This window comes from Phyllobates terribilis, unplaced genomic scaffold (assembly GCF_046119375.1).
Source record: "Phyllobates terribilis strain yellow unplaced genomic scaffold, ASM4611937v1 Scaffold_7__3_contigs__length_470593459, whole genome shotgun sequence".
NCBI lineage: Eukaryota > Metazoa > Chordata > Amphibia > Anura > Dendrobatidae > Phyllobates > Phyllobates terribilis.
In genome coordinates this window covers 80,823,401-80,834,117 of record NW_027362767.1, presented here as the reverse complement: position 1 = coordinate 80,834,117, position 10,717 = coordinate 80,823,401, and the positions used below count along the sequence as shown (strand labels likewise).

General features: G+C 39.5%; 1 protein-coding gene across 2 annotated transcripts in view; it reads right to left on the bottom strand.

The window, feature by feature from the left end:
• Positions 1 to 3,993: 3,993 nt before the first annotated feature.
• Positions 3,994 to 10,717, bottom strand: part of DPF3 (double PHD fingers 3) — a 177,840-nt gene continuing 171,116 nt past the window's right edge. For both annotated transcript variants that reach the window (XM_073638878.1, XM_073638879.1), the window contains 3 exons: positions 9,247 to 9,359; positions 6,868 to 6,949; positions 3,994 to 5,023 (listed from right to left, as the gene is read on the bottom strand). In XM_073638878.1, the coding sequence (XP_073494979.1) occupies positions 4,962 to 5,023; positions 6,868 to 6,949; positions 9,247 to 9,359 (257 nt within the window). In that variant the 3' untranslated portion in view covers positions 3,994 to 4,961. The remainder of the gene's footprint in view (positions 5,024 to 6,867; positions 6,950 to 9,246; positions 9,360 to 10,717) is intronic.

Here is a 10,717-nt window from a genome sequence, read left to right as displayed (position 1 = left end):
TTATTCAGTTTGGGAAAACAAAGGCTTAGGGGTGATCTTATTACAATGTACAAATATATGAGGGGACAGTACAGAAATCTTTCGAATGATCTTTTTACACCTAGGCCTGCGATGGGGACAAGGGGGCATTCTCTATGATTAATCATAATCACAGATGCAGATTCTTTACTGTAAGAGCAGTGAGACCATAGAACTCTCAGCTACATGATATTGTAATGGTTGATTCACTACTAAAATTCAAGAGACAATTGGTAGTCTGATTGCAATTTGTGGAGTCGGGGAGGAATTTTTCACCTAATATGGAGCTATTAGTGTCTGCTCCATTGGGTTTTTGCCTTCTTCTGGATCAACATGTTAGGCTATAGAGTCACTACACTGTTTAATTCCTGCAATCACAGGATCTGCTAACAACTGATCAGTCGTAGTGCTGAGTGTCGGACCCCCACCATTTTGATATTGATTACCTATGCTAAAAGCCTATATTCTCAGCCCCTATGTTTTCATATGGCTCCTCTCGGCTCTTGGAGAGAACAAGCTGAACAGTGTACTGATTCCTAGCAAGTCTATAGGCTTTCAATAAATTTGCTCCTGCCCTGTTTTTGCGATCGCTAGTAGGTCCTGGCACCTGGACACCAGCAGACCAAAACGTCTGTCATGTCAGGTTTGTGAAATCATATCAAGATACTACTTACACAAGATTGTTATATTTATCAACCAGATCTTTAATGCATATACATTTTTAAATATGTAACATTTGACGACATAACAGTAGAAAAATTAAAAAAAATGAAAAACTCCATGCTGTCTAGTTTACAAGCACAGTACTAATACTGGTGTTCCTGACAAAGTGATGCTTACTGCAAAAGAAAATTAATAACATGTAACATAGTTGAAATGTGTTATAACAAGTAAAACATGGTTAATACTGAAATGACGAACTCGATTCATGAACAATTTTTAAATATTTCCTGCACATATTGCTGCAGCATGTTGTAAGTTAAAATTTATTAACACTGAATATTTATTTTTCTTTTGTGTATAGTAAAATATAGAATTATTTTCATGTGCATAGAACATCATCCATCATTTTTCCCAATTGCTGGAGGACCTATCACTGGGACTCCCATTGTTTTCAAAAACAGGACTCGAGCCCCTCTGAATAAGGGTTGAGCATGTGCACTTCTGCTCCAATCATTGTGTGTGTGATTGCCGGAGAGTGCACATTCTTGGATCAGCGGTGGTCCCAGTGATTAGGAGGGTAACCTCTATCCTGTGGATAGCAAATAACTTTCAAACTTGGCACAAACCCTTTAAGGTATCTCACCTGGGAGTTTCCACATAGTGAATGCATATTTTTTTAACTGACGTTTGGTTGCCCTCTAAACGCACAGTCATAATATTTCCATGCTTTTCGGAAATGTGCAGCAACAGCTGTGCCAACACTGTTTTATGAACTTAGAGGTTGTCCACTACTTTTACATTGATGACGTAGCCTTAGGATAGGTCATCAATGTCTGATCGGCCGGGGTCCAACACCCCCGCCGATCAGCTGTTATCGGTGGCAGCGGCCGCCGGCCAGAAGTACCTACTTGCGGACCTTGGTCTTCTACTTGTAGTGGCCGGGGCTTGGTACTAACACATCTGCCTTCTATTCAAAGCGGGGCAGATGTGCGGTACCAAGTACTTCCAGCTGGGAACCGCCGCCACTAATAACAGCTGATCGGCGAGGGTGTCAGGTGTCTGACTCTAGTCTATCAGGATAGGGCATCAATGTAAAAGTAGTTAACAATCTCTTTTAACTATGCCCATACACATTTGATGAATATCAGGAAGACCAGCCAACTGTGTAAGGGAGCATGCTAAATCTCAGGCATGTTGGATTTCAGCATGTCAGACTTTTTGTGGTCACGTTAGATAAGTTGCGGGGGTGGGCCTTGTTCAAACTAATAGCTGTTCATCTTCGTGCAAAATGGAAATGGCAGCTGAAAACTCGTGCCTCATAACACAGGATCACATGATTGCAAGGGACTCCATTTTAGCATAATAGATGTTACTGTTTCTGCAGTGATGTTATGTCTCAAATCTTATACAACCCCGTGCATTGAGTTTGTGTGCATTACACAAAGATAAGGCAGGCCGTGTCCAAAGAAATGAGAATGGCATCAGCACTGGCTTTTAGGGCGCAGGCAGTCGTATAAATCAGACCTACATTGGAACGCAGTGCACGGACTGGCTGGCGGCTCTCCAGACCTGAACATGACCGCTTCATATATTTCTATGCTGCTGTCACGCTCTGGTCGGAGAGCCGCCGGCCAGTCCTGATCTCCAACTTGCGTTCTGATCTCGGTCCGATTTATACAGCTGTCTGACTATGCTCTTACATAGTAGAAATGAGAGCCATGGCAGCAGTAGTACTGATGTAATTTGTTTTTTTCTTCCTAGTGCACATTTGCAACTTTCCACACAGTCCTAAGGTTCTTCTGACGAAGATTAGAAACCTGCAATGTCCTGCAACATTTTAGAGCTATATTTTTGACAGGTCCAAGAATGCTGATGTGAACTCGGACTTGAAATCTGTATTTGAGTCCCAACTGTTGGACTCATACAGATTAAACCTATGATGGCATATTGTGAAATCGTTTGGGATTGGCAAGATTTCTGAAAAAGCCTTTGGTCAGACAAAATGGAACTTTGGGCTTTTGGAAGCATAGGAAGATGCAACTTTTGCAATCGTATATATTACAAAGTTTCAGATGTTTAAATGTGCTACTAATTTATGAGCGAAGCAGAGAGTCTGTGAGGTTGTCCTCAGCCAACCACTGCAGAGAGTGATGTCATTTTGGCAACTCCTATACAGCCCAGTAACATGCAGCCATTTGTTATCAAGTGTGATTTAAGGGGAACCTGTCACCTTGAGAAAGTCTCTTTACCTGCAAATATGGGTAATCTGCAGGTAAATAGCTTTTATCCCCTGTGTAGCTGGTTTACTGGAGCATCAGCTACAGGGAGAAAATGAAACGTTATTCTCCCTGTAGTCGCTCCCAGTCATTGGGGAGGTGCAGGGAGCAGTAACGGTTACCGTTCTCTGCACAGGCCGATATGCACACGTACACTACGCACACACATGCTGTCTGGAGAAAGAGTTCAGCAGACCGCTATCTCATGTATAAGGCTAACTTTACAGTTTTATGTCATGTTGCTAGTTTATTGCAGTAAAATGTTTTTATGGAATGTGTTAAACAAAAGGACTGGATTATAATCCTGGAGCTCAATATTCCACAGCAAATTAAATTTTTTTATTGAATAATATTATGATGCGTGAACATCTACAGTATGAATTATCAACAAGATAAAGGGGTTGTCCACTAATGGTGCTTGTGTAGAAGTATACTCCTCTCCTCGACTGGTGCTGTTCCAGCTTTGTTGTGGCTGTGACTTCCAGCAGTCACTTGACATTATGTCACATGAGTTCTGCAGCCTTCACAGTTCAGTCAGACAGAACTCTGCAGTCCATCAGCGGCCATTGATAAGCTGCAGCGTTCACATGATATAACAATCATCAGTATCCGTTTTTTACTTTTATGCGGATACATGAGCACTTAAAGGGGTTGTCCACTACTAGGACAACCCCTTCTCGGTCTGAATGTTTGGCCCTGATAAAATAAAAACACTTATACTCACCTCCTGTATTGGCGCCGTTCCAGCGGGGTTAGTACTTGCGTTCCTAGGGCTCACGTGAGGTTGTTGTGACATGTGAGCCCTGTGACCAATCAGCGCCAGCGTCACTGTCCTCACCTTCGGAAATATACCTAATCAAGATGAAGTCAGAAAACTGCGGCTGGCTGCTCACTTATTCCTGATTACTTATATATCTGAAGGCGGGGACAGTGATGCCAGTGCCGATCGGGCGCAGGGCTCAAGTGTCATAATAACCTCATGTGAGCCCCGAGAGCGCGAGTGCAGAAACCGCTGAAATGGCGCTAGCTCAGGAGGAGAGTACAAGTCTTTTTATTTTCATAGGGGCAAACATTGAGATCAAGAAGGGGTTGTCCTAGTAGTGGACAAACCCTTTAAAAGGATTTCAATCCAAAGTCTCCACAGGAGACTAAAGTGTGGTAATTATGTTTGTTTCACTTTCACAGATTTTTACATTTTTCTAATCAGTTGTGATAGTGATGTTTGCCTCCATATTATTATTCTTCACTTTTGAAATAATGTTCCATGGTAAAGCTGTCACTTTTATTATTGCCTGAACAGATTGAAAAATTTTAGTTTTACAGTAAATTACCGAGAAGCTGATTCAAAAGTGAAATACAATAACATGGCTTCATACAAACAAGGGGCCCTACATGTGACTAGAATATCTAGTAAGTGTGAGTAAAACAAATATAATTGCTGAACTTTCATAGATGTAACATCAGATTTTTAGGTTTTGGGTTGAAATCTTTAAAAAGATTCAGGTTCCTGTTATTGAAAACTCCTTTGAAACTTTTTAGTATTAAGAAGTCAATTCCTATAAAGAGCGCAGAAGGAAGGCATGAGCACCCAATATTATTAGTATTTGCTGATTATGCATTAGCAATATATAACGGTACTATCACCCTGAACATTATTGGTAAAAGGTTTTGCACTTGTCAGACCGTGTCTTTTAATCTTTACATTTTTGCATTATTCTACCAAATTAGATGTTAGTAACGTATATACTTAGTCACTTGGATATGATGATGGAGAGGCCGGACTGCAAATCATTATGCTCACTTATTGAAGAACAGAGGCCGCTTAAGAGTTTTCTTTTTCTATGAGCTGCAGTCAATATCCACTATCCATATCTCAGTGACTATCAGTATTAGATCAGTGAAGCACAAACACAGTGATTCTCATAATGAGGATGATGAAAAATATCCAGTTGTCATGTCACTGTAGACGTCTCCATTCCAATCATCTAGGCATTACATGTAATCTTAGTCTTGTGGCAAAAAGTCTTCTCTTACTTCATTCGCACACAGATGACAGCTCCAGCTTCCTATTGGTAAAGAAAGGACATATAAGTCAAATAACACAGAAAATGTCAACCTTATTATTCCCCCATTATTTGCAATTATGTTTTCTGCTAAGATTGAGCCTCTCTCAAAATGAGGTTAATCTAGGAAGAAATGTTGCTTTAAACAGTAGCTGAAAATGAAAACTTTACCATCCTATCATTTTATTAAAAAAAAAAAAAAGCACTCCTGTGAAAATTTTTATTGTCTAAATCTGTGTAAATGTACATGTAGTGTAGGTGTATTCATATACACACTGATATTTTCCCTGGTTTCCAGCGCAGCTCTGGTTTTCTTCGGGGTCACGTAATGGCTATTCTAACTTGCCCTCCTACATTAGGCTCCATGTTTGAGCCACAAGTCACTTTTACAATATAAGTTTATGGAACCACATTCCAAAACTCCATAGACTTACGTACGTTGTAAGGCCACGTTCACACAGCAGTATTTTGGTCAGTATTTCACATCAGTATTTGTAAGCCAAAATCAGGAGTGGAATAACCAGAAGAAAAGTATAATAGAAACGTCACCACTTCTTCATTTATCACCCACTCCTGGTTTTGGCTTACAAATACTGATGTAAAATACTGACCAAATACTGAACGTGTGAACGGGGCCTAACAGCAACTCTGGGCTCAAACATAGAGCCTCATGTAAAAGGACAAGTTGGAATAGAAGTCATGTGAGTGGAAAGAGAACTGGAGCAGCGCTGGAAATCAGAGAAGACGGTGATCGGTGAGCGTATTAATGTGCCTACACTACACCACATATTCATTTCCACAGGTTAAGACAATAAAAGGGTTAATGGGAGCACTTCTTTAAATGCAAGAATCTTAAATACCCTGTAGGTTCTTGCATGTAAATAAATGATATGACAGACTAAGCTAAAGTTTCCATATTCAGTTATGGTCTATAAAATTGTGACAAAATCCTGATGAGCAACACTGGATTTGCTGCATATTTCATACTATGCCCTTACAAAGGGTGAAATCCACAATGACAATATCTTCATGCAGAATGTGGATAAGATTTAGGCTGCGGCTTGTGTCACGCAGTTGCAATCCTCAGACAAACTGTGCGACCAATGACGCTTGTGCAACTTGCTGTCGGTGACTAGTTTAGAGCAGTAAAATAATTGCAGACAAGTGGCATATGAGTCGCGTGCAATTAGTGATAGAATATCCTATTCATTTGGAAACATTTACTAGTCTGTAACACAGTTGGAGTAGGTCACATGTTGCAATGGGACACCATAGGAAATCATTAGAAACAATGTTACAGTGCAACACCGCAATCTCAATATTGCATGACACATGTCTAGACCTTGCCTTAGGGTGCTTTCACATAGTGTTCTGTGTCCCTGTCGGGGCATACTCCTGAAATCCCCTGCAAAACGGGGTCCGGATGTATGCGACTGGAGGTGGACACTCAGACGTAGTAGACTGCGTCGGGGTGTCCATCTCCAGTAGATGTACATGCCCGAAAATGGTGCAGACAGAGCACACCTAGACTCTGTCTGCATCATTACAGTCTATGGCCCTGTCGGCGCATATGCCTAGACCCTGTTTTGCGAGGAATTGCGGTCGTATGACCCGACGAGGACACAAAACGCAATGTGGCGCTACACATTGTTTTTGGCATCAAACAATGCGGAGTTTTTTTTAGAGTGAATTTTTTAGTCCGTTTAATGCACGTTAAAAAACACCAAAAAACACAATGTGAACATACCCTAAGGGTCAACATAAACCTTATGGAGCACAAATCTCACTATAGAGAATACATAAAGTAGACATTTATAAACATTAATATATAAATAAAAGGACATGACCTTCTGGTGGTTCATCCATTGGAGGACTGAGGCAATACATGTGATATCCACGATCGCAGTCATCGCAAAACAGAAGCTGTTCCTTCATGAGGCAGACATGCAAAGAATATCAATTAAGATGAACAAGGTTACAATATTACATATCTTTCATACTAGAATCTTTTTGACATTAGTTTTATGTTGAATAGATCGATTCAGTCTCATCTTAGAACTATGAAATTTTCCCTTTGTTAGTTTACAGAATTGACGTAAAAGACCTGGTTTACTAAAGAAATCGAAAATTCAACACATTTATCAAACTGCCTCATGCTGGTTGATAAATCTACTCCTTATACTTTCTATTCTAACTTCATGCCGTTTGTTAATTGGCTTGCTTTGGTCCACATAGTTTTGACAATTTTTGGCACAATTCTGGAGCAATGGATAGCGATTGGAGCCCTTTCTCTGCCATCTTCTGATGGGCCATTTTCCCACATCAAACATGGTAAAACACTATTATAAAGTGTCCAAAATGCATAAGAAATGCGGCACAAAGAGTAAAAGACAGTTTTGGCACTAGTTAGGTCAGATTTCTGGCACATTATACAGTAGTGTTCAAAATAATAGCAGTCCAATATGACTAACCAGATCAATCACTGTTTTTGGTATAAATTCTATTACCACATGTCAAACAATTTACCAGTTGGTGCAGTAGATTCTATGAAAACCACCAGACTCGACATTCATGATCTGCAGGTTTCTGAGTCTGTGTATTTGAATAATTAATTTAAAGGGGCTGTGTTCAATATAATAGCAGTGTGGAGTTCAATTAAAGAGGTCAATCATTCTGTGAAGGAACAGGTGTGAAGCAGGAGGCCCTTATTTAAGGGTAAAGCGAGCACATGTTGTACATGCATTTCTCCTGGAAAGCCTGAGAAATATGGGTCGTTTGAGACATTGTTCAGAAAAACAGCATACTTTGATTAAAAAGTTGATAGGAGAGGGTAAAACTTGGAAGTGCAGACAATGATCGGCTGTTCTGCTAAAATGATCTCCAATGCTTTAAAATGGAAAGCAAAACCAGAGAGACGTGGAAGAAAACAGAAGACTACCATTCGAATGGATCGAAGAATAGCCAGAATGGCAAAGGCTCAGCCAATGATCAGCTCCAGGATGATCAAAGACAGTCTTAAGTTACCTGTGAGTACTGTGACCGTTAAAAGACGCCTGTGTGAAGCTAATCTCTTAGCAAGTCGTCCCCGCAAAGTCCCACTGTTAAAAAAAGACATGTACTGAGGCGGATACAATTTGCCAAAGAACACATCAACTGTCCTAAAGAGAAATGGAGAAACATTTTATGGACTGATGAAAGTAAAATTGTTCTTTTTGGGTCCAAGGGCCGCAGACAGTTCGTCAGACTACCTCCAAACTCTGCATTCAAGCCACAGTACACTCTGAAGACAGTGAAGCATAGTGGTGCAAGCATCATGATATAGGCATGTTTATCTTATTATGATGCCGAACCTATTTACCGCATACCAGGGATCATGGACCAGTTTGCATATATTAAAATACTTGAAGACGTCATGTTGCCTTATGCTGAAGAGGATATGCCCTTGAAATGGGTGTTTCAACAAGACAACGACCCTAAACACACCAGTAAACGAGCAAAATATTGGTTCCAGCCCAACAAAATTGAGGTTATGGAGGAGCCAGGCCAATCCCCGGACCTTAATCCGATAGAACACTTGTGGGGTGACATCAAAAATACCGTTTCTGAGGCAAAGTCAACAAATGCCAAAAATTGTGCGATGTAGTCAAAGCATCCTGGGCTGGAATAATAGTTGACAGGAGCCAGAAGTTGGTTGACTCTATGCAACATAGATGTGAAGCAGTTCTAAAAAAACCTGTGGTTATACAACTAAATATTAGGTTAGTGATTCTCAGGAAGCCAAAACCTCAAAAAAAGAGTGCATATTGTGAGTTTGTAAAGACAAATGCAGACACTGCTATTTTTTTATTTTTTTTTTTAACAGCCCAATGTTCATTTTCTGTTATTTTCTATAAAGTAGTTAAAAATTATATACATTTCTCTTCATGGTTTGAATTAGAAAACTGTGTGCAATGTTCCCAATGAATGGAAATAAAAGCTAGTATAAAGATTTTGTGCTTAAATCATGTTTTTGAACACACCGCTATTATTTTGAACAGTACTGTAGCTTAGTAAATCCTCCTCATTGTCTATCATGCACATGCTTACTGAGAATCTATTAACAAAGTTTCCCTTCCTAAGGACAGTACAAGATAGTGGGGAGGGCACTTTTTAACTTATTCTTAGTATTTTGCAAAAAAAAAAAAAAAAAAGAAGATCGTGTTAAACAATATATTTTTTAAACTCACATCATTCTCTGATGTTCCACAAATGATGCAGGACTTGCATTCTATGCACTGCCACTGGTAGGTTTTCACAGCCTCTGTCATATTGACAGTGAACTGCAGACAGGTTGGGTGCCCTGCAACACAAGGAAACAACAACAACGTCAATTTTCAAACGCATTCGTTTTTAGAGTGATACTGTACAAACCTTAGTGCAACGGGGTGTAGCTTAATAGGGCAACAGCAAGCAGTAACCCTTTTGCTGCCAGTAATATACAGCTCCACTCACACTCACAGGCAAAGCCAGTGTCTCTAAGCTCTTTAAAAAAAACAAAATACAAATAGAATGGCACTGCAGCGTTGCTGAAAGCTGTTTTTTTTTTTAATCCATGATTGATTTTGCAGTAGTAAGTACTTCAATTACTCGTGCCACGTTTCTTAACTTGCAGTGTCCATTTTATTTACAAGAGCTTTGAGCTTAAAGATATCACAACCACGGTATGCAACTTTCATACTAAAACTGAAAATCAAAAGTTTAAATTTTCTAAAACACAAAAGGAAGAAGCTGGGTACAAGGGAAACTCGGTTTGAAACTTTTGGGCTGCTGGCATGCATTTCCAATCCACATTTTGTAATGATGAAGCACCCAGAGGACACACAACGTTAGAGGAAGGTAAAGCCAAGTGTCCGTCTGCAAGAGAAACCAAAATACATAAGAAAAAAAGTGATTCTCAAGACATATAATCTATAAGGACTGGAACCAAATAGCCTGTACACCTTGTAATCTGTTGCTGGTGCCTTGAGCTTTGTGTTTTCTAGTTTATACTTTTCTTGCTCTAACCAAATAATACATAATATTAATATTTTGCACACTATTCCCACTGTCAAAAGTGATGGAAACTTCTTCAGAAGCCTCCATGGAGACTTGTAAATATGCAAATGTGAACAGTCTTAACAATGCGATCAATAAAATGATATGCTTTGATGTATACTTCTCATCTGAACAGTGTGTTGTGCATCTCCCTAAGGGCTTATTCACACATCAGTATTTCAGCAGTATTTGTCTGCCAAAACCATGAGAGCGACTTACAGAAAAAAAGCTATAATTGAATGATTGACACCTGGTCTGCATTTTGGAGACACTCCTGGTCTTGGCATACAAATACTGATGAAATACTGATCAAAAATACTGATGTGTAAATAAAGCCTAACAGTATCTTTTTCTTTTTTTTCCCAGCCTTGTAGTGTGTAATAGGTGGAGAGACTTGGGTAATTGGCGTCACACGCTTTCATGCACTAAACTATGTATGTAAATATATGTGTGTGCATATATATATATATATATATATTATATTATATTATATATTTTATAATCTCTTTAGTCTACGAAGGCACCAGGAGATTCAGCTGTTCTCAAAGTATGAGATTTTGATATTTCCCGTCAAACCATGTGCACACAGTGAATTAACTGCTGATTTTCTGTGTGAAATTCTAC